Source organism: Dreissena polymorpha, chromosome 6, assembly GCF_020536995.1.
Source record: "Dreissena polymorpha isolate Duluth1 chromosome 6, UMN_Dpol_1.0, whole genome shotgun sequence".
In the NCBI taxonomy this organism is placed as follows: Eukaryota; Metazoa; Mollusca; class Bivalvia; order Myida; family Dreissenidae; genus Dreissena; species Dreissena polymorpha.
The window spans coordinates 55566962-55593192 of NC_068360.1; the positions used below are offsets into that span (position 1 = coordinate 55566962).

A 26231-nucleotide genomic window follows, 5' to 3' on the forward strand; every position below is an offset into this window, starting at 1 on the left:
GATACTTAGTTTGAGTAAATATTATTGATGAGTTTAAATACTTGACTCTGAAAATATTGATGTCAATCTGACATAAAACTCTTAATCAACTTAGTTTTTTAACATGAGGCTAACATCAAATGTACAAAATTAATTAAAACATATATATGAGGCTAACAGCAAATATACAAAACTTGTTAAAACTTACATATGTGATTAATATCAACAGTTCAATTCACAAAACACACATGACATGTTGGCAATATGCCGGAATGTTGTCACGGTAAAAACACAGCTGAAGCGAAGACACACAGATTTAAATATACATGAACCAATCATAAAACGCTGCCGCAATTGGTTGTTATTACTTTTCTTAACATATGAATATATTTCACATTTGTCACTTGATTATTGAACGTGTTTCTATTATGCAAAAATTCAACATATATTTGAATTTTTACAATAATTATGAAACTTTACATTTAGCATTCAACAAAGTATATTGTTGGTCCAGTGAAAGAATAGGTTGAATGTGCAAATATTGTATCTGATACACAGATTGCAAGCACATGATACAATTTAATACTTAACTTTAATGTAAACTGTTTGCACATAATAATGTTTGGTTTTAAATGGCATGTCTATTTTTGTCCGATTTGAGCCTTTTTTCTAATTTAAAAACTGTTATTCTCTCTTAGAGACATGCCTTTATCGAACTTATGGCATTTCTGGCATGTATAGCAATGATAAAGACAATTTAATTTTCATTACATGGAATATAAAGTTCTTACAATACTAGATATATTTAAATCTACTATGCGTTTCGACGGAAAAATTATATACTATTAAAAAGCAATAAAAGGCCAGTCAATCATATCTTTTGCAAACTAAAGATTCAACATAACTAGAGTTTTCTTAATGATTAAAACTTTCAGATGTACATTCCTGAATTGTATTTGATCACACTGTTACAAAGAAAACAGATTTGGTTTAAGAATTACTTTGTGTTGCTTTTGAGTGAGCTAAACATTTCCTAATGATATATCTACAACATTGCAATGGTGTTTTTACGCTAATATAGTGAAATCAAATTTTGAATATTAACATGAACTTCTGGGATTATATGAACATTAAGCATATAAGAGTGCCGAATGAAAACGGTTAAAACATGATAATGACATAATATTTCAAGGTGTTGAGGAGCGAAACTACTGACAACTTTACAAGGGACTTTGATAGGATTTCATAACAAATTATAATAATGACATTTGGCAGGAACCCATTACAAAATATTTAAAGCACACTTATCACTTATAAAAATTAGAGATACCAGTCATTAACTTTAGTGTACTGACTATTTTAGCAAATGAAATACTAAAAGTTAAAAATATGTCTTAATTCTAAATAATATAATCAAATAATGTTTGGTTGCTTGAGAATACTGTTTCCTTCTTTATTGATTTTATTTACTTTAAAAGATCAGTCTGTTAACTGAACTGGCCGTTAACAGTTGAAGCAAAATGTCTAAACCTTTATCGACTTAATTCACTGCTGGTGCTTATTTCTTTCCTGCGGTATGTATGTACCAACATCGCTCACAACATTATTCTTCTTAAATGCACTTAGTTTGATGCTATGTCTATCATTGAAGGTAGCATACCATTTGAGCTGAAAAGTCTTTACATTTAACAAACAAACAAAACATTTATAAAGCTTGTGCTTATTATAAATTATAATCCTTCACATAAAATAAACATTGCAATGCAATACTAAAGTATACACATATAAGTGAAAACTATCATCTGTACTATATCTGAGCGCCGAATAATTAATTTATAGATTTTGATTACAAAGAACTAAAGGCAGTGCTCTACAATTATAAACATGTTTTTTGTTATTACTTTGTATTTTCGACATTTTTGTTTAACTAAAATAATATTCTCAAGTTAAACAATGATGAAATTAAAATACCAAACCTATTTTATTATTATCAAATCTGTCATGGCAGACCAACACAACAATTATTTTGGAGAAAGAAAGACAGAAGCATCATATTTCTTATAATATCTACGTAACATCCAATCAACAAAGCAACATATATTACTAACAAAGTGCCTGAAACACGCACATGCATCATCACAGCACCCAATCTAATTGTAGAACACTTCAATAATATAAAACATTATACAATACTCCGTAGTATACAAAATATAATATTAAATGTCAATGAAAATTGTTTAAAAAGTATGCATTTACATTTAAAGTAGTGAAATGTAAAGCTATCAAATTAGAACGCCAGTGTAATATTTTATTTATGACAGGGTTTCATCACCAACAAAAGTTTTATATTCAGGATAGCACTCGCACATAAAACATTAAACGTTAAAGGTCATGTTCTATGCACCCAATATGTGAATTAAAATAAACACTGTATCATTTTTTTGATGGATTTATTTTATTAATATTACATGTCTGACAGGGTGACAGTAAAATTGTCAACTTGAGGAAATACTGTCAACCGAGGCGAAGCCAAGGTTGACAGTATTTTTCCGAAAGTTGACAAATTTACTGTCACCCTGTCAGACATGTTATATTTATTTTATTATACCGAACAAACTATTCAAACATGAACAATTATATGAACCATTAATAATTTTAATATTCAATACTATTTAATTTCAGCAATGAACAACCATTAACATGTTGAGTGGTTCAGATTTTCGGGCCGAGCAAAATGAATTTCGCTTTATTCGGCACCGAACTAGTTATCGATTTATCCCATCAATGTACTTAGTCGTCAATTGTTTCTTTAAAGTAACATTACTACTCGAAATCAACGAAAATTCGTACAATATTTCTTAAAGTAAAGCTAAACAATTAAAAATCATTGTTCCTTAGTGCGATTGCCGACATTTCAATACCAGATGTGGTCTGGTAAAATAGATGTTTGTGGATACAAAATGCTCGTTTTTATTATGGTTTTAACATGGTACTATTTTAGTGTTCGTGTGTCGTGTGAATAGATATATTTGCGGGAAATTAGCATGGAATTTATTGCGGTCACAAATAAATAAAAACGAGCATTTTGTATCTACAGAAATCTATGTAATTATACCACATCTAGCGTTGAAATTGTGGCTATTTCTATAAGGAACACTGATTGTTTACGTGTAAACTTTATTTTACGAAATACTTTACGAAATGTTCGTTGATTTTGAGCGTTATAGAGACTTTAAAAATATATTACAGAACCAGCTTTCTGTATTTTATTTTCATCACTTGATTATGCAATTTATGACGTACTCGTGTGACGCCATTTCCGTGACGAAACATTTTGGAACAACAATATGAACGTGGTCTTTAACATAAAATAATTTTAAACATATGTAAATGTTTTTTTTAAAGCTTTATTTTCTTCGAAAAAGATAACAGTAAAAGAAACAAAGAAATTAGCTTGCAGACCTGTTACTAGGTAAACATACATAACAGTCATGTTATTCACAAATTCGAAATCTCATTATGTGAAATTGTATGAACAAGATCAACACATTCGAGTCCAATCATTTGCTTTATTTAAAATTAGGTTCTGTAAGTTTAAAAAGAAATGGAAATTAAAACATGCACATATCTTTAAAGATGTCGTATATAATTTAATGATACCAATCAACTCACCACAGAACCTGATAATTGAGTATTCCAAAAAGCAACTAATTGTAGATGAAAGTTCTTTATCAAGCTCATTCGATTCACCGTGTTTTACGATGTTCACAAATTTGATTACTGCGATTGTGAAGACGGAAAATATTTACCAACGAAGTATAGTCAAGCCTTTTTTTCTCCTATCAGGATGTTAAACATTTCATAACCCTCATAGTGCCAGTTCACAGAAAGAAAGAAACATATAAACAATAAGTTATTACAATAGATTAAATCAGTGTATCCTATGCAAATGCGGCTTTCGATCTTTGATAACCCTTCATATCTCAGTATTATCCGATGAACGACCCGTCCTTCATGACTTCACTCCCTTTTCCAAAGTCTGCATCCTCCCTGCCACAACTCGAAGGCCGCTCCAATAGCAAACAACATGAATTACTACACGAAACATTATCGGCTGTCTTCATCAATCAAACTAAGCAGAATACTGTTACGTCAGCAAGGGATTGTTTTAATCCGGTGTGCTTCAAGACTGATTAATTTAGATGAGCCCTTAACATTAATTAAGATGCACCCGTAGCATTTGTGAATTTATACGAATGATAATTTACAATAAACAATAATAATAAAAGAGAATAAAGCGAACATCAACCGTTCAAACAATAAGTAATTACACTACACTAGATCACTGATTCCCACATAATACATTAATCATGTCCCTTCTTACCACAATATTATCCTATCCGTCCTCCACGAATTCACTTCCTTTCCCACAGTCTGCATCCTCACTGCCACGACTAAAACGCCGCGCCTATTGCAAAGACACTTAGTTAATACATGTTACATATCGTTTGTTTTCATAAATGAAACTAAGAAGAGGGCTGTTAGGGCAGCGAGGGATTATCTTAATCCGGTTTGTTCAGAATGATTAATTTATATGGCCGTAGCATTAATTAAGTTGGACCCGAAGCAGTTGAATGGGTAAATAAAACCTGAACAGCTCTTTAAAGAACTTGTATACAAGTATGATATCATATCAACTATGTCATCAACGAACCAAAACAACCAAGAACGTTCTTTAGCAAGCACATTCGATTCACCATTTTACGATGTTCACAAATTTGAAAACCGACATTTTGAAGACGGAAACTATAAACCAAGTATAATCAAACAATCATGTATCCTATCACATTTGGAACACTGAATACCCTAAAGTGACATTGCAACGATGGATCGAAACCGTTCAATAAATAAGTAATTACATTACACTAGATCACTGCATTCTACATACTAGCTTTATTGGAGCTATCATGTCCCTTCTTACATCAATATTATCCGACCCGTCCTCCACGAATTCACTGCCTTTTACACAGTCTGCATCCCCACTGCCACAACTAAAAGGCCGCGTCTAGAAAATGAATTAAAACATTTTGGCTAGTGCCATTAGGAACACTGACATTTTATAAGTTAATTTTATATTACAAAATAATTTACGTTTCATGAACAATTTTTATTAAACAATCATATAAGTAAAACTGCTAACAAATAGTTCATTGCATGAATAAGTTAAAATCTTTAGGTACTATGATAAACCTAACATTTTTTTTAAATAATTACGTATCCCTTAATTCAGCAAACATTTACAGATTCTGTATACAGTTAATCTTTAAACTATACTGGCGGTGAACAATCATACGAATATAAATGTGAGAAGACGTATATATACGTCATAATTAAAATCAAACTGCATTGATAGAGCATATAGCTTTGCAAGTCATGTTTGTTAGCCAATTAACAATATGAATAAATGCCAAAATAAATCTGTATAACAATGAAAATTACAAAATAAACTTCATTCAATTAATCTTTGTCAATAAAAGTGCCTTTGGTGATAACTTTTAGGTGTCGTTCCAGATTTGACTGTGCAGTCCGAAAAGGGACACCAATTTCCGCATATACTGGATTTTCGCTAAGAAGAAACTTCATGTAAACGAAAAATTACAAAAAAAGTGGAAAGCGGACTGCACACTCTTATCTGAGACACACTTCAGGAATATGCATGAAACCACAACTTCCGTAAATGAGGGACTATTATATACTGCCATGAATATGAAATCAAGTGCAGGATAAATATGAGAAAAATCTGTCTAACTTTCAGTGTTGACTTAGAACATAAAAAGTAACAATACAAAACTAATTATTCAGTATATTTAAGAACGGTGATTGCATGCAACACATCTTTTCAAACGAAAACTGTATGTCTATAAATGTTTAATTATAGCATTATGCGTGTGTTTATAGCATTTGTGTGTTGTCCGTTGTTTCAGTTTATATCTAACTGTTGACGTTTTTTTAAACATATTTTCCATTAAATCATTTATACCATATGTTGTTTTGTATTTATTCACATTTCTTCCGATCTTACAGGATATCTCATCTCATGATATCTCGAGATAATTTAACCAGTCTTATATCAACGTCATGTGTTAGTTTTGCAGAATATCGATTTTCATTCAAAACTAATAACAGGAATTAAAATGTAAAACAACGTTTATTGTTTGTAACAGAACATTACCCGTTTCGAATCATTTTGTTATAAACCACACGCAGATCATATAAGTTCAACCAATGCTCTCTTATAGCTAATGTCATCTTAAGTTAGTTAAGCGATTCTTGTATTATATGATTTAAGCTCATACCATCTCGTTACATCAAGTTAGAGGACCCAATTTTATGTCATGTTAAATCATCTCATTGTATATATTTCATATCTTATTGTATGCTATAATGATTTCATTTTATATTATCCACATGTTAATTTATCCCGTTTTATCTCATTTTTCGTAATAATATTTTAATTAAGTAAACCAATTCATATATCATGCAATTTTATCATATTTTATCTCATACCGTATCGTATCCATATCCCATCTTACCTCTGCATTCAAACCGGTCTCCACATCACTGGAAGCGTCATTAAAGTCATCACTGTAATGACAGGAGAAAAGGTAAGTGCTATTTTGAAGAAAGAATATCAGACAATAAGATAACACTCTACTATTTCTTAGGTGAAACTTTTTTCTCACTCAAGCCAGACATAAAGGTTACACACTTATCTTGTTTTGGTCAGACATAAAGGTTTAAGTCTACTCTCACTTAAACCAGGCATACAGGTCACTCATATTCTGACTCAGGACAGACATACAAGTTACATACTACTCTCATTTAAGCCAGACATATAGTTTCCACTTTCACGCAGGCCAGACAGAAAAGTAACACTGTACTTTCACTCATGTCAGAAATAACGTCTAAAGGTTACATTCTAATTACATACATACAAGGGTTACACAGACCAAACATAACACTTTTACACTTCTATTACTCAGGTCAAACATTTAGTTTAAAGTTTACCTCAAAATCTGGTCTAAAAGAAAGGTAACACTTCATGGTGCTTACACTCTGCCCAAATCCTGGAAAACAGTATCGTTCAATTCCTGTTCTGGGTTGTTGCCTGCCTTCTTCTTATTTGTGTGCACTAAAATAAGAGCATTTTTTAACATTCTGTGAATGGGTCGAGTTCCCATTAAATGGGAATTTCGTGTCTTGAAATTTGAGCCGCGTTCTGAGAAAACTGGGCTAAATGTACGCACATAAAGTGTCGTCCCAGATTTGCCTATGCTATCCCCACAGGCTAAACAGGGACAACACTTTCCGATTACACTCAATATTTTGTTAAGAAGATACTTCCTTTAAGCGAAACATTCCATAAAAGCGGAAACTATCGTCCCGGATAAGCTGTCTGAACTGCACAGGCTAATCTTGCTCGACACTTTACGCACATGCATTAAACCGTCTTTTTAAAAGCTCGACTCATTTTTAACATCCGTGTGAATGGGTCTGCTTCACATCAAATAATGAAATATTTACATCGTGAAATATTGAAACTTGGTACATGTATAATAAGACAATGAACTAAAACGTGTCACATTAGAGATTGTTTCCAACACCATGCCCCGTGTTCACAAAACAATTTTGCAATCAAAATCGATTTTAACTGACATCGATTTTCTTTTTAGCCTATCAACTACAATGGAAATCCATTTTCAATGACGAGCAAAATCGATTTTCAATTGCAAAAAATGTTTTGTGAACACGGGGCCATGATGTAATATGCAGCAAGCTGTAACAATTACAAATAAGGGATAGCTAGCCACTTTGGCCACTGGGTCATGTTTTAACAAAGTTTGTTGGGAACCACATTACATTTTTGTAAACCAAATATTAAACCCTAGGGCCTTGTGATTTCAGAGTACAAGATTTTAAAGTTGATGTAAATTATTTGACCCCCTTGGTGTGGCCAGGGTCATAGTATGATGAAACTAATAAGAGATCCTAAGTTACATGTTACCTACCAAATATAGCACATCACGATATTGGAGTTTCAGTGATGTATATTTTTCCGAATATAGTCAAAATTAACAATAATATAGTTACAAAAATTCTTAGTTAAAAAGAGGGCATAACTTTTCTAATTTTCAAATCAGAACGATTAAAATCGCAAAGTCACAACTTCACAAAATAAGAAAGCACGAGTGAGTTTGTATGTAAAAAGTAAAGGAAAATATGTGTACAAATTGCGGTTAATTTAAAATTGAAAAGGGGCCATACATTTTGCAAGTTATAGCATACGACGATACAAGTGGACATTCGTAACTTTACATCGTAAGAAAAAAAGGCTACAATTTGGAATTTAGTACGTTGAAAAGTGTAAGAGAACACCATCGGACAAGTTTGTGGCTACGGACCAACAGATATCCATGGGGACTTTGTAACTATGTGTAAAATAAATAAATATCTAAAACTTTTATTACACTTACATTGGGTCAATGAGTTTGTTAATGGGATATATATATTACCATGAAAGTATTTTGTCATTCTTTCCAATAAAGATTCATCTTTATTAGGTATTCGAAATGTTGCTTAACCGGCTTAATTGTCGCTGATCAACCTCAGGTTCAGGAAATGTATGTTAATCCGTTTTGTAGAAATATTAAGTATTCTGCTTTTTCTTATTATTATTGTTCCGAATACCGCCACATTGAGCCCATGTCTAAAACTTAGGCAAAGATATCGAGCCAAATAGAAGAATGATGCACCCTGAACCTTTTTGCATCAACTCTACTACTCCTTTGAACTGGGAAATGCAAAAAGCCTACACAATATTTTAAAATGTAATATACATTTGTTCACAGATTTGATTGAAATAAAAAGAACCATTAATTAAAAAAGTTGTATACTAAGAAATCCTTTGATTTAGTGAATTATACCAATTAATCACAAAACTGGCCACATTCCATCTTGACCCTTTTGTTCAACACCCTTTACGTATTGCAATCCAATATCTCACCCTAAAATATGTCCATATACATGGGGTGGGGGGTTATTGAAGGATTGACCTCCACTTGCCAATAGGGCAAAGATGCTTTTTTCATCTTTAGCCCCCTATGGAAGAAATAGTAATGCCAAATATTTAAGTCAATATTGTTGACAACCAAATTCATAACGCATTACAAAATGTAGTATATCAAATAATAAAACCGACTAAGCGTATCAATGTTTTAATGCAAATATTTAAGCAATTTTCAGGAACATTTTTACAATTGTTTTTCTGGCAATGATCTTACAAAAATTCAAGTTTGATAGTTTGATTTGCTACTAACAGGCTGAATTAAAAAATAAATCTGTTTAAATTGGTGAACATTAATCTGAGGACAAGGATCCATTGCAAACGAAATATAACACAGTCAATCACTTGCCCTCGCAAATGTACACCCAGCAACGGCAAACGGGCATACACTTAATGAACCCTGGTATACTTACATGGGGAGGTTCCACCTCTATTCCGGTACTTATAGCACATGATAAGGACCACGACAATTAACACCAGAATACCAACAATAAGAGCTATAAACCACAGATTTAATCCTGCAGGCTTTTCCACTGGGACAGGCACTGAAATTGATTGAGAGGTTAATAAGCAAAAACGATAGTGTGTTCAAGTTCTATGTTCAGTCATTATAACTATTTCAAAAAATGTGCAATGTTTTTCAATGATTGAATTGTCTGCATCCTACGATAAAAAGATTTCTTGCTTTGCTTAATATAAAATTAATGAACATGCCATTTACCTAAAAATGTGCTATTTTAACACTTAAGGACATGCATTTACCCTACCAAACCATTCGCTACCCATACTTGTTCACTTAAATAACCGGATAGGAGGAGAAAACACAACCCTGCAATATTGAGTAGCAAACAAAACCATGTATTATTGAGGAGACAACACAACCCTGCACTATTGAGGAGCAAACACAACACTGAAACATTGAGGAGACAACACAACCCTGCAATATTGAGTAGACACCACAACTCTGCAATATTTAGGAGACAACATATTCCTGCAATACTGAGAAGACAACAAATCCCTGCAACATTTAGGAGACAACACAGCCCTGATACATTGCGGAGAAAACACAACCCTGCAATATTGAAAAGACAACAAAACCCTGAAATATTGTGGTGGCAACACAACCCTAATAAATTGAGAAGAAAACACGACCCTGCGATATTGAGGCGAAAAACAGATCCCTGCAATATTGATGAGAAAACACAACCCTGCAATACTGAGGAGGAAACACAACCCTGAAACATTGATAACACAACACAACCCTGCCATATTGAGTAGAAAACGCAACCCTATTAAATTAAAAAGAAGACACAACCTTGCAACATTGAGGAGACAACACAACCTTGCAACATTGAGGAGACAACACAACCCTGCAATATTGAGGAGACAACTCAACCCTGCAATATTAAGCAGACATCACAAACCTGCAACATTGAGGAGACAACACAACATTGCAATATAAACTCGAAAACACCACACTGCAATATTGAGGAAACAACACAACCCTGCAATGTTTTAGAGAAAACACAACCCTGCAATGTTGAGGAGACAGCACAACCCTGCAACTTTGTGGATCAAACAAAACCCTGTAGTATTGAGGAGAGAACACAACGCTTCAATATTAAGGAGCCAACACAACCCTGCAACATTATGTAGAAACCATTATCCGGCAATATTTAAGGGACAAGACAACCCTGCAATATTGAGGAGAAAATACACACCTGCAACATTTAGGAGACAACAAAACCCTGCAATATTGAGGAGACAACACAACGATAATAAATTGAGGAGAAAGCAAAATCCTGCAACATTGAGGAGAAAACACAACCCTGCAATATTGAGGAGACAACACAACCCTGCAATATTGAGGAGACAACTCAACCCTGCAATATTAAGCAGACATCACAACCCTGCAACATTGAGGACAAAACATTACCCTACAATATTGATAATAAAACACAACCTTGCAACATAGAGATAGACAACACAACCCTGTAATATTGATGAGAAAACGTAACCCTATAAAATTGAGGAGCAAACGTAACCCTGCAACATTATGGAGAAACCATTATCCGGCAATATTTAGGAGACATGCCAACCCTGCAATATTGAGGAGAAAATACACACCTGCAACATTTAGGAGACAACAGAACCCTGCAATATTGAGGAGACAACACAACGATAATAAATTGAGGAGAAAGCAAAATCCTGCAACATTGAGGAGAAAACACAACCCTGCAATATTGAGGAGAAAACACAGCCCTGCAATATTGAGGAGAAAACACAACTCTGAAACAGTGAGGAGACAACACAACCCGGCAATATTGAGGACAAAACATTACCCTTCAATATTGATTAGAAAACACAACCTTGCAAAAACATAGAGATAGACAACACAACCCTGTTATATTGATGAAAAAACGTAACCCTATAAAATTGAGGAGCAAACGTAACCCTGCAACATTAAGGTGACAACACACTTTGCAACATTGAGGAGACAACACAGCATTTCAACATTTAGGAGACAACACAACTCAGCAATATTGAGGAGACAACACAACCCTGCAATATTGAGCAGACGACTTAACCCTACAACATTGAGGAGAAAACACAACCATACAATATTAAGGAGAAAAGACCAATTTTGAGGAAAACATGAAATGTTTTCAAAAAATAATTATTGAGGATGAAGTATTTGTTGGTTTTAAAGTGTATTCATGTCATATTTATAAAATTAGGAGTATGAAAATCCTATTTGTGGATAAACATTTGAAAATCTGGTTTGTTTTTTACTCAATCTATACACCATCTTAACTTAATTAAAAAGCAGATAATTATTTGTTTTCTAAGATTTTTTCAAATAACACAGGAAAGGTTTTACAATAACATGAAAATGAGGTTTAACATACTCTTGAATAGTGGAGTTTTTTCCAAAATGTTACTGGTACTAAATTAAATCACCCATTGAAAAAAGATAAATATGCTAATTTGCTGAGCAATATAAATAAATAAATAAATAAATAAATAAATAAATATATATATATATATATATATATATATATATATATATATATATATATACAATTTTGCATATTTAAATCATGGATAAAATTGCAGTACGTAAACACAAAACAAAACACGTGTTTTCCTTTTTTTGTCAAAACGCTTTCCCAATTCCTGGCCCCATATCAAACAATATTAGATACCAGAGTGTTATCAAGGTTTTACTCTGGCGTTTTAAGGATAAATGCATGGCCTCCTGGCGGGCTTGTTTTTGTAAGAACCAGAACCATTTTCAAACTCAGCTAATATACCAAACAAACACATTTTCTGACAAAAATTCATGAAGATTAAAATGCCCTTAACAAGGTTTCATTGTAGACATATCGCGAAAATGGCCTTGCCTACTGGGAGCCATGAGTTTTAATAAACTAGAACCATTTTCGAACTCATGCGATATATCATTAGAACAATTAATATTCTAATCAAGTTTTATGACAATTGGATGATAAATGTGTCATCTATAGTATAAACAAGATTTTTCTTTAATTTATCCAAGTGACCTAGTTTTTGACCTCATGTTACCCATTTTTGAAATCGGCAAAGACATCATAGGAACACATCTTCTGTTCAATATTCATGGAGATCAGACAAAAAATATGGCTTCTTAAATGTTAACAAGGCAAATGTTGACAATCCACATGGGATGACAGATGACTTACAAAAGGCAATCATAAGAACTAACCATAAGCGTATTGTGAACAGGTGAGCTAAAATAAGTGCATATAATGTTACGCTGTTTAAAAGTTTCATCACTCAAACAATTTACTTTTTTAAGTAACAGGCGACACAAAAACCTGATGGACAGACGAAAGGACTAGGGCAAATCTATATCCTGCCATTGATAGAGGTGGCATAAAATGACTGACATATTGGCTTCAAAAGATAAAATATCAGGTGTTCAGATTTAAGTAGCCATAACACGTACATGCTATCTGTGTTTTTAGAGTGATGTTCTTGATTTCCCCAATGCCTTCCTCTGTGTATGCCATGACATATAGTATATAGTTGGTATCTGGTTTCAGTCCGGAAAATGTTACATTCATTTGCTTCTGGTTTAACGCCAGGGGCAACGAATTTGGGGATTGATTAGAGGTTCTATCTGTCGAGCACATTGGCTGAAATAGAGGCAGTATTTCTTCTTCAAATGAATATACTGAAATATATTAATGCTTGTCATTACATGTATATATAATCCTTGATTTTCATTTCCTATGGACAATAATTGAATTGACTAGACAAAGACTAAGAGCGATCACTTAAATCATTTTTGACAGTGTCCCTTCATTAAGAGTGGCATACATAATGCCCATTTGAGCTTTAAGCGGATATGTTGTATCTTTGCTTAGTAACCTTTGCTATATAACTCTCTGTAACATTCAGCACAATTTCACACATGAATGTATTGTATATCATCAATTTGTAGGCCACAATGCCAACACTGGGTTCATCTGGTCGGTTCCACCAGACAGTAATGGTCTTGTCTGTTGAGTATGTGATCAGATTTGAAACTGCTCCTCCTGAAAGAACATTGGAACACTAAAATACTTTATTTTGTATCATTAAACTGACTGTGTTTAGGGTTATGGTCTCTATGAAATTTTGTTTTGAAAACCTTTATTGATATTTTCAAATTCAATATATTATCTCTGACAAGCAAAGTTCAGTATAGCAAGCCAGCTTAATTTAATTACCTTAATTGGAACAATAAGCTTTTTGCCATAACAATACTTGTGGCTGTTTAGTTCTGGGAAACCATTTTAAACAGTTCCTTAATATCTGTCAATGTCAAAGATATGGTGTTGTTTGGTGATATAAGGGCATAATTAGCAACTACCATACAGGTTATGCCAATTTCACCAATTTACATATTTGTTGACCCAATGTAAATATCTATGAACTCGTCCTAGAAATGATTGTGACAATTTTTATGATCAAGTGTAATGAAAATTAGGAAATACATGTTACTTATTGAGTGCTTATATTTTATTTAACCTAGTGACCTAGCTTTTGATCTCATATGACCCAGTTTGTAACTAAGCTGAGAAATCATTGATACAAATATTCTGACCCCAAGTTTCATGAAATAAAGCAAGGCCTCTCTAAAAGTTCGCAAGCTTTTTTCTAATTTGATCTAGTGACCAGGCTTTTGATCCAGTATCACTCAGTTTTGAACTGAGCCGAGATACAATTTGGACAGACATTCTGGGCTAATATCTTGAAAAACCGGCAATAAATGTGGCCTCTAGAGTGTCTCATAATCTTTTTCTGTCAGTTGACCTAGTGACTTCGAGTTTGACCCTAAGTTCCCCACTATCAAACTGGGAAAAGATAGATATTATTTGTTAAACAAAATCTTAAGTAGTTTCATGAAGATTTGTCAAGTAAAGTTACCTGTTTTAAGTTTAAATAACAATTAACTTAGTTTCTTACCCCATGTGACCACCTTAAAAACTCAGCAGAAATATCATTTGGACAATTGTTCTGACGATAGGACAATAAATGCGGCCTCTAGAGTATTCACTTCACGTGTGTTTACTTCAATATTACCTAGAAACTTTGTTTTGACCACATGTTACCCGGTTTAGAACTCAGTCAAGACTGGGGCAATTGTAATGTTCTAATTAAGTTTCATGATCATTTGAAAATAAGGCATTTAAACTGCACGCCTGTTACACAATCCTCACATAACCATTACAAAGGCATCAATGAATACTACTGTACCAGTACAATGCAGGCACAGTCAATAGATAATGAATTAGTTGCTGATAAGCAGGTGGCTGAATATGTTTAATTGGAGAGACAAGAGTGCATTCATGACAAGCCATGCATTCATGATTGGAGGTCAAACACAATTCAAGTTATATACAGTTGCTTCTCCCCTAAGTAATTTTCTGTGAAATCAATATTACTACTTGCAATTTTGAGAATATTTAATACAGTGTTTTCAAATTGCATAAATATGTGTGTTGCACTTCATCCCCAACCAATCGTCATCATAATAATTCTCTTTAGAAATGAACAAAAATAAATAGAAAATGGGCAATTTGATTGTATATCTTAATGGTAAAATTAATATTGAGATGACTGCATCATTGACAGTGTACATTGGTAATGTCTACGTAGAGTATAAACAAGGTTACACTATAAAGACATTCAAGGAAGACTACTCCGTCCCGTGGCGGCCATGTTTTTCAACATACCATAACCATAAAGGAACTTAGCCAAGTTATCATTGAAACAAATTGTTGTAACTAAGTTTCATGAAGATTTGACTACAAATATGACTTCTAGAGTGTGAGCAAGGTTTCACTGTCGCCATAAAAGGAAAACTGCCCCGCCCCCCTTGCGGTAAATGTCTTTCAACAAACTAGAACCATTTTGGAACTCAGCTCAGATACCATAAGAACAAATGTTTTTCATGAATATTAGACTATAAATATGACTTCTAGAGTGTTAACACGGTTTTTCTTAAGCTAAAAAAAGAAAACTGCCCATATCCTGGCGGCCATGTTTATCAACAGACCGCAGCCATTTTCAAACTGAGCTGAGCAGCCATAAAAACAAATGTTCTTACCAAGTTTTATGTAGATTGGAATATAAATGTGACTTCTATAGTGTTAACAAGGTTTCACTGCAGCCATATAAGGAAAACCGCCGCGCCCCCTGGCAGCCATGCTTTTTCAACAGACCAGACCCATTTTGGAACTCAGCTTAGATATTATTGAGACAAATAAGCTGACCACGTTTCATGAAGATTGGCCTTTACATATGACTTCTAGAGTGTTAACAAGGTTTCACAATCGCCATATAACGAAAACTGCCCTGCCCTCTGGCAGACAGGTTTTTCTACGGGCAGGAACCATTTTCGAAATCAGTTGATATATCATTGGGAAAAATATTCTGACCAAGTTTCAAAAAGATTGGACAATACGTGTAATTTCTAGAGTGATTACAAGGTTTCACTATAACCATATAAGAATAACTGCCCCGCCCCCTGGCAAACATGTTTTTCAACAGACCGGAACCATTTTAGAACTCAGCTAAGATATCATTGGGCCACATCTTCTGACCAAGTTTCATGAAGATTGGACTATAAATGTTACTCATAGAGTGTTAACAAGATTTTACTAAAGTCATATCAGGGAAACTGCCCCGCCCCCTGGCGGCCATGTTTTTTACAGGACTGGAACGATTTTCGATCTCATCCGAGCTATCATTACAACAAATGTTCTTACCAATTTACACGAAGATTGGACCATAAATGTGACTTCTAGAGTGTTAACAAGGTTTTACTATAGCCATGTAAGGAAACTGAGCCGACCCCCTGGCGGCCATGTTTTTTTTAAAGAATTTGAACCATTTTCGAACTCAGCCGAGTTATATAAAGAAAAACATATTCTGACCAATTTAAATGAAGATTGAGCCATAAATGTGACTTCTAGAGTGTTAACAATGTTTTACTATAGCCATATAAGGAAAACTGCCCCGCCCCCTGGCGGCCATGTTTTTCAACCAAACGAACCATTTTCGAACTCAACTGAGAAAACATTACGATAAGTGTTATGACCAAGTTTGGGCAAGTGACCTAGTTTTTGACCTCACATGATACTGTTTCGAACTCGGCCAAGATATTATTGGGACAAATCTTTGAACTTAGTTTCATGAAGATCAGACACAAATGTGGCCTCTACAGTGTTAACACGGCAAGATGTTGATGGCGGAACCCGGACACTCGACTGACAAAAAGCGATCCTGAAAGCTCACCATGAGCACTTTGTGCTCCGGTGAGCTAAAAACACACTAACACTTTAGTCAAACTTGCTAACCAGAATCCAAAATGCGCATTGGCAGCTAGTATTCATGTTAATAAATGTTGCAAACAAACATATGTTTTGTATATTGTTTAACAACTTTTATTAGTAGCATTTTCCTTGAAAAATTTCTAACATATGAGTTGAAGCTAAATAAAATCATGAGCTTATGTAACATAATTATTAAGACTATTACTACTGGTGTCAAATTTCAACAAATGATAAATGAAAAAATGAAAAATGGTTTGAAGGCTGTTAATTAAGTTAGACTCAATCAGTAGCAATATATGTTTTTACTTGTTTTAAAAATGAAAAATGGTTTGAAGGCTGTTAATTAAGTTAGACTCAATCAGTAGCAATATATGTTTTTACTTGTTTTAAAAACTGGTTACGCCATGTCAGCACTGTATGTTTGGGTACAAAGTGGTTTACTTGCTAGTAGGTTTCACTGTATAATATAAGCTGAACTGCAGCGCACCCTAGTGCTCTGTTTTTCACTGGACTGGAACTTACCCTCTGAGTCAATATCATTTATATGTATTATCCTAAAACAGTTCTGAGTTAAACAAGTAAATATATGAGTTACCTGTTCTACAGTAGGTGCTTAAGAAGCCTGGCTTACAGCCGCTGGTACACAGTCCAGTCTCATGGTCACACAGGTTGTGGAGGCAGTTTCCACAGTCAAATGCACAGTTTATGCCAAACTTCATGGTAGGACATGCTGAAAGAATAAATTTATGTAGAGTTTTTGAAAAATCAACGCTAAATGCGATTTTATGCAGATGTTTTCTGAGATTTTGACGCAAAAGTTTGTTAATTTATCCATAATTAATTTGTTTTGTGTATCATCATTTAAAGAACTGTCCACCAGTGGTTATCATCTACCAAAGTCGCCACAAACATGCCGAAAAGAATTTGTCTTTAAGCAGACATAATAATAATAGTAATAATAGTTAAAATGCGGATACCCTGATATATTATAAAATATACTACCCAAGTATTCATTAAATTTGTTAATCAGCTGAGTCACATAATTTACAGGCTTATAACAGTGGTCAATTATAACTACATGTAAGTTACCTCAAATTCTGTTGCGACCTGGATTGGTCTGTGAAAATGGGGTTTTATGCATGTGCAAAACGTGTCATTCCAGATTAACATGTGCAATTTGCACAGGCTAATCTGGGTCGACACCTTGGGCCTATACGAGATTTTGCTAAGAAAACACTTTTTGTAAACGCAAAATGCCATAAAAGCGCGAAGTGTCGTCCCTGATCAGCCTGTATAACAAATTGTTACTTTTATGTACCAATAACAAAGAAAAACGACAGCGGTTTGAATGTTTCTTTGAAAATATAAAACAAAATAGTTTTTAATTTAACTTTATACTGAACAAATTCATATAAGTAACTCACTACATGCAGGTCAATGCTATTTGTTTACCCTACTTTTGCAGCAGCATACAAGTGTATATTCATATAAATACCATTTTTTATAAGATGTTAAATGTATAATATTAGATGAGTCCATTTTAAGTACGTCAGCGGTGAACAAATACACCACAGTATTGAACAGACCTTACTCGATATAACGTGTATAAGATACATAGTATCCTATCTCTGTTATTTGCATTATGCAGGTTATATATACCGGTAAGCAGCAAAGTCAACTCTGCGAAAGAGCTAAAGCAAACACATCATTTAATGAGGTAGTGAAATCACTGTTTTTTTCACGGAAAACTACCTAAGACATTATTATAAATTTATTGTAATTATACGTTTTAAATGTAGGGCTTATTATTCAAACTTGTTAAGGAAGTTCTGCGATATTTCAACATGAAGTTCATCTGGATTTCTGGACTTTTAAGGTTACGTTTTGAGAAAACTCATAAATATTCTGATAAATCGCTCAATCCAATATGGAATATAATTTTGGATGCAAGCGCTTCCGAAAAACACATATACGGTCACCTGGTATGAATGTTGACAGCTGATTGGATAAAATAAATAGGAACATAATACTATTTTATACTGTCACCAAAACAAAAAGGCTAATGTCAGCTTGACATACATGTACTTGTAATTAAATCATTAACATAAAATTGAAAGGATGAACATTTTCAATATTTAAATAAATGTATATACAATCTTTAATTGCAGAACACCAGTTTTATCCATAAGAACCGGCAGCCGGCGATTTCTTCAATCAATCAATTAATCTGACGATGGCTACTTTTCCGCCAAACAATCATATGCAAGGTGCAACAAATACCTGTTTTAGTGCAACGTTGCTATTTACTTTGAAAATATAACTGTTTACTCTATTTTTGTTTTGAGAACACTGAGATAACGTGTTGGTTTGTGCCATTATTTAATGTCAAAAATGAAAATATGGACAATGCATCCTGATATTATATAGTCGTGATGATAACTCTTGCCAGAATAACAGTTAAGTACCGGTTATCTGTTACTTCAGGTCAAAGTAATGTGCACCTTATATAACTTATAATTATTATCTATGTATCCACTTACAATTCACAGTTGCTACTCTTTATCATCTGTGAAGAGGTATCTAAAGGTGTTGTAGAAAAATAACCATGTTTGTATATGGTCAGAAGATTTTGCTGCAGTCAGTGCTGCAGAATAAACATAGCATATGCCAAATTTTCTTTTTTCTGTCTGCACGTGTGCATATGGTTGGGTTTGTAAATTTTTTATATCAGCCTTTAAGAAAACATAAAGCATGTACCACAAAGCTACATGAGGTGGTATTCTACACATGAATGTTTTGTGATTAATAATGTGTTAAGTGTGGGGTTCAGCTAGCATTCAAGGTATTAGCACTCTAATAAACTTCAGGCAATATCGCCATATTTCTTACATATCCGTCACTCCGAACGTTATCCGGGTATGGGCGGAAAACTACGAATTTTCGATAAATACGCTATGAAATACTAAATGTAGGACCCGCAAACTAAATAAAATGACAACAAATATGGCCGACGTTGTACCTGACATATTGGGTCGTTTAAAGAAAAAGCAATTTGCTATCTTGAAAGACAAAGATTCATAAAAGTGTAATTGTTGTTCATATTAAAGGGGCCTTTTCACAGATTTTGGCATTTTTTAACTTATTCATTAAATGCTTTATATCGATAAATGTAAACATTGGATCGTAAAAGCTCCAGTAAAAAATCAAGAATAAAATTAAAAAAAGGAAAAGAACATTGCCCGGACCAGATTTCGAACCAGTGACCCCTGGAGTCCTGCCAGAGTCCTGAAGTAAAAACGCTTTAGCCTACTGAGCTATTCCGCCGAGTACATATACTTGTAGTATTTTATACCTTATATAAGCAATCTTCGTAGTTTCACAAAATGTAACGACAAAAACAGAACTCTCCAAATTATTCAATCGTTTCGCGTTGCAACGCTTTATAATTTTTAGGTTTTAAAATCGTCAAAAGATGCATATAATGGCTATAATAGACCATGGTAAATGTTCAGTATTACTGTTTCCTCACAAATATCATAACTAAAACGAAAATTTGCGAATCTGAAACAACTTTTTTCAATTTTGTCAATTTTCCAAAGCGTGAAAAGATCCCTTTAATGTGAATGGAGTTAATGATAAACGTCAACTTATGCATGGCAGTGTTGATATTTATGAAGAAAACGATTCCTGGAAATACGACTGTCAAAACGCTTGAACATTTTGACCAGTAAAGAATAACGTTTAGAACCCGTGTCACTTACAAAATTTAATATTGTTGGTGAGCAGTAAAAGGGGATAAAGTGGATTTATGCTTGTGTGATGACTGTAGCCATGTGAACTGGTTATCGTACGGCAAAACCCATCACGTAAAGAAGAGTCTTCAACTTTTCAAGAAAGAAATGCCTTGTTTTGCTATCAACACAAAGCTCGGAACAGGAAGGTACATGGATTATGCATTTATTTTCAAGTAGATCTATAAAAATTTCATTATTCATAATTGGAGTGAAGTAGATTGTGTAGGAAAAGTGCACCCTGTCAGTGATTTTTACTACATAATCGGGCTAATATTTGCTTTCATTTTGAAAAATAAAAAATATGCCATGTAAGGACAAATGTGTGTTGTAAATGCATGGAAATGAAGGACAGCATATTTGAATTCTATGACAAAATAATGATGTTTTCCTCAAACAAACAACAGTATATTATGTCCCAAATACTAAAATTACTATTTTGAATATGATATGCCAATGACTGCTACTTGTGTGATCTCCTTAATTATGTATTATGGTATCCAAATAAAAATGCTGCATATTTATTATCTTTGAAATTTCAGCAATGGTCAACAATATTGGTGGTCCAGGAAGGGTTAATTACTTGTTTTGTCAGCACTGAATGCTCCAATGATCAGTTGAACTCAAAAGAAAATGGTAGTACATGCGGGTATGACCATTCATTAAGTTTCATCCATCTCCTTTATAGCAGAAATACTTATAAAATGGCAGTGAACTTAGGTTTTTCACTGATTTATGTGATTGTAAATGTAGAACCAATGTTTTAAGTAATACATGTAACGTTAAAAGTCGGTTCCATATCCAGTAGGTATAATACACGTATTTGGTATTAACATTTGGATGAAGAATGTATATATGTGGAGTTTACACTTACTTATTAATCCAGTTTAAAAGGGCATATATAATACTAGTAATGACATATGTAGTGAATGTCTGTATATAATTGTTTTGTTACATAACACTAAGAAAATGTTGTCAATTTATACAAACAACTTTAAAAAGGCCTATTGAATTCAAATAAATAAGAAAAGACCAAAACTTTTTATTTTAATAAATAAAAATGGTTTAAATTATTCATACACAATTTGCAATTATGCATAATTTTCTTCGACTGAAACTTATTGAAGTTCTTATGAACCTGCCTGAATATAACTACTAGGCAAATACATGTATCAACTTCAAAGGAACAATGGTGTTATCTTTTCAGTGCTTTGCTGATTACCTGTGCAGGAGGAAAATGAAACCAGACAGATTATGGACTCAAATTCAACCCAGAAACAAGCTAGGAACTTGCAGTCACTGAGTGTTCTTGTTAACATTCATGTGTTCAATGCTGCAACAATATAAATATTATAGCTGGCTCTGGACTCAAACTTATGCATCTTAAAATGATCTTTGAACGTGATGGTCTTAAGACCATTCTCATAATGAATAACTCTGACAGTTAGCCCAGGGTCACCAATGCCAAGCGTCTTTTGCAGACACTTATTCCAACCTATCGAAATTCTTCAAAAAACTACCATGACAATCATGTATTTGTTTAGTTTGTCATAATAAGTTAAGTGTTATCACTAGTTTTACTACTCATTGATAAATTGATAAAGCTATTTTCTTTTAAACGTGTATAGTTGAATGATTAAATGTGCCTTGTTACTTAATTATTAATGTTCTTATTTCCGTGTAAAATTTTCAAGTCTTATTTATAGAAAAATGCATTTATCGTGCAATTTCAAACTAGGTAAGCAAATCTTACTGCACTGAGTAGGTTCCATGTCACAAATGATATATGAGTTGTATGCATGTTAATATGTTTATGAGTTTATTATAGGCCTTTGCTCTTTTTGTATCTATTTATAATACTTTTTGAACAGTTAGCTCATCTTTATGCTCTCATATACAAATCTCAAATTCAGTGTGGCGTTTCTGGAAAATGGGGTTACCCTTGATTGTAAAGCAGGAACTTTTCGTTTTCACTGGTGATTCCCATTTTTTTCTTTATTTTCATTCAAGCATATATTGTAGATGATTTCTTTGTTGGAAGATTGTAATTTCCTTTTGCCATTTGTTTTTACAATTTATTTAAAAGAAGACTCGTGACTAGGGATTGCATTTTTTCTCGTTTTCCGAAGGATGATGACATCACTTGTTTTTTTATATTTTCTTTTTTCCTTTTCTCACATGTTATAAACTAACATATTTGTATATATTATGCATTTATCTATTATACATACTAAAAAGTGTAGTTTGTTCAATGTTTGGATTAATGAGAGTGAATTGTGTAAATACATGGTTCAGAAAAAATGGAGGAAAAACAATTTAGGGGTTCAAAACTGAAAATGTAAAAAAAAAAATATTGTACGGTGAATTGTTTTAAACTTTACTGATCAATGCAGAATACCACAACACTAAGAAATATGCGAAAAAAACAGAGAAAATCAACATGTCCCATTAGAGTGCTAATAACTAAACTGTTTTTGGAAACTCCAATTCTCTGCATTGTCCATTTTAAGGCGGTGACCTCCGCTTTTGATAATTGTTATGTATAGTGTTGCTTATCATATATTGTCCTATATGTTTTAGGCCATTGGTTACTTGAATTTAACAAGAGCGCCGCCTAGCGGGTGCAAACCGCTCTTCTATTTTTCTGTTTAAAGGTGAAGGGACCTATCTCAATACTTCAATCAAAATGAGATGAGGGGTAGGGGTGGAGAGTGGTGAATAGTGTTGATGTGTTGTCATTTATTACTTTATCTTTAAAAAAAATACATTTTTGTTTTATGGGGGGACATTCTTGGGTGGGAAGGTTGGATGGTCTTTCAAAAATGAAATAATAAAAATAAATATTTGTGTTATTAACCATGTTTCAAAAAACACAAATTTAGGGGTTGGGGGTCGGGGTTGGATCGGGGCTGGGGGGTTGAGAGGGGTGTAAAGTGTGGGTGTCTGGTCATTTAGTAGATTGTACACGGCGCAGAATCGCATTCGTTAATATCTGAACGATAAACATAATGCAATTCAATGTCTAAATTAATCACCGTGGTTACATTATTCGTTAAGAAACATCGATTTGACACAGATGACAAGATCTGCATACGTTCGCCTTGTTAGCAATTCATTAAACTAGCAACAACACACCGCCTGCAAGCGTAATAGCATCTATCTAACGCATACTCGATTACAAAAGTTGCATGTCGCCCCCCTACATACAAGAGTTTGTGTCACATTTGTCGACATCTTTAAGATACGTATGTATAGTAACGTCATTTATTTATTGTGTATGTTTATTAATTTAGCAAATGCGGATAATAAATGGATACTGCAGTTGAAATAAAAAATAGTCAATGATCATATTTAGACTTTTAAGAAGTAATACAAGTTAATACACGATAAAGCTTAGTTTCGGAGAAAAACGGACATTTTTAAATGCGTGATATTATTGCTGACCGACAATTGTATTATTAACAAATCCTTCTTAGCGGGCATGCATATAAACTCTCCTACAGTGTATGAACTAATCAAGAATCTCCGATCTTTCAATACAAATTAACAAGTATACCTTACCCTTGTCACAGTTATTTCCCTGCCAGCCGTGTACACACGTGCATAAGTACGCATTCTGAAGGTCGATGCACGTTGTGCCGTTTTTACACGGGTCTTTTGCGCATTCGTTGATATCTGAAATAACGCTCACACATTATTAATTTTATTAAAAAATACCCGTGTATATCATACATTTAACATACTGGACAAAGGGCGTTCACATAAAATGTAGCAATACTTGTCTTAACACAGTGTTTCTTTTGACCATGTGAAACAGAGTGACGACTTTGAGCCTATGCATGCATGTAAACATGTATATGAAAAAAAAATCAACAATATTCGATATGTCAATACACATCTATAAGTAAAGCTTGCCCTTGTCACAGTTATTTCCCTGCCAGCCAGGAACACACGTGCACGAGTACGCATTCTGAAGGTTACTGCACGTGGCACCGTTCTTACACGGGGCGGGCGCGCATTCGTTGATATCTGAAATACATTCGATTACATTCATTAATGTTTATTGGAAAATAACGTTTATATAACATGTAACATATAAGACACTGGGGTAACACTTAAATTTAGCAGTAATTGTCTTAACGCAGTGTTCCGTTTGATAATGTGCAACAGAGTGCGACTTTTCACAAGGATCACATCCCAATCAAAATCCGGCGCTTCAAGCAAAAAAAAATCCTATAGGTCAGGCATAATACGACATCAACCCGGACTTAGGGTGTATAGTAATGAATTTTTGGTTGGAAACATATCCCCTCAAGAATCTGAGTGATGCTGGTCTAACTAGTGTAATTGAAGGTCCTTAAATATCCACATTGGCGTCCATGATGAACGCTGTTTCAGTATTTTGACATATATGGTTATATATTCATGCCTTTATCCATTATTAAGCATCTGTTACACCTGATATATAATGATAGTATGTTTTGTTTAGTTTGGGAGTGAATTGAGCAAAGTAACATTCCAGATTAAACCGAAAATGTCTGCCAATATGGCCGCGTGTGCAAATGATTGCAGTTAAAATATCCATCATAATCCTTCGGATCAAAATGTCATGCTATAGCAACATGAATACTTGACTTACTGACATTTTATAAGGAACATTGACGAATATCAAAACAACATCACCTACATGTATTATTTTACCTAGACATAAAGAGATTAACGAAAAGGAAAATAAGAATCTATATTTAACATACACTTGTTTCTAATAATAGCTTTTACAATTAGTGCAAACATCATGTACATATATTCGTAAATTTCAAATTATTTACATTTTAATTTGATTTTTTGATGGAAAAGCTAATTGAGTCAAAAGTCTCGAAATTTTTAAATGGGAAAACATACCCACATATGTATGGACATTACGACTATTGACAAGAGGATGTTTTGCGCAAAGTTTCCACTAAAAATAATTTATATAAAATTGATGATTTTAAATGTATTTTTAAAACCAGCTACTGACAGTCGTTTGTCGAAATTGCGGGTTGATTGTTTGTTTAAGGTCATATTCCATACAATTGTGTTCGTACGAACAGAAAGAGAAGGTGATTGACCGCTGCACTTGGTTTCAGTTTAGCTAATGTGACCATACTTCCCTGTTGTCCTACACAAACTGAAAAACGGCATAAGATCAATGTGGACAATGCCTTAAACTTTACAAGACAAAGAGACATCATTTCATTACACATGGTCCAAGGGGTATTGAATGCTATACATATATGGAGCGACATGTCTATAGAAACAACTTGTATGAGATATCGCCATGGTAAGAAGAGGATCAGTGGTGCACTACTGAAACCTGAAACTCTCATGGTTTGGAGTTTGAGTTTCCATATTTGCAGCAGGATGGAATAAGATCTCGAAGAAATAAGTAGTACCATTTAATAGCAACATTTTAAAGCGGATTAGTGCAGA

General features: G+C 33.6%; 1 protein-coding gene across 1 annotated transcript in view; it reads right to left on the minus strand.

The window, feature by feature from the left end:
- Positions 1-3437: 3437 nt before the first annotated feature.
- LOC127835698 (slit homolog 3 protein-like) overlaps positions 3438-26231 on the minus strand; it is a 47397-nt gene continuing 24603 nt past the window's right edge. Inside the window, exons 7-17 of the mRNA XM_052362136.1 lie at positions 24675-24788; positions 24321-24434; positions 17564-17698; positions 13517-13683; positions 13092-13281; positions 9517-9648; positions 7093-7171; positions 6573-6624; positions 4961-5044; positions 4364-4447; positions 3438-4049 (exon numbers count right to left, since the gene is read on the minus strand). Of these exons, the coding sequence (XP_052218096.1) occupies positions 4376-4447; positions 4961-5044; positions 6573-6624; positions 7093-7171; positions 9517-9648; positions 13092-13281; positions 13517-13683; positions 17564-17698; positions 24321-24434; positions 24675-24788 (1139 nt within the window). The 3' untranslated portion in view covers positions 3438-4049; positions 4364-4375. The remainder of the gene's footprint in view (positions 4050-4363; positions 4448-4960; positions 5045-6572; positions 6625-7092; positions 7172-9516; positions 9649-13091; positions 13282-13516; positions 13684-17563; positions 17699-24320; positions 24435-24674; positions 24789-26231) is intronic.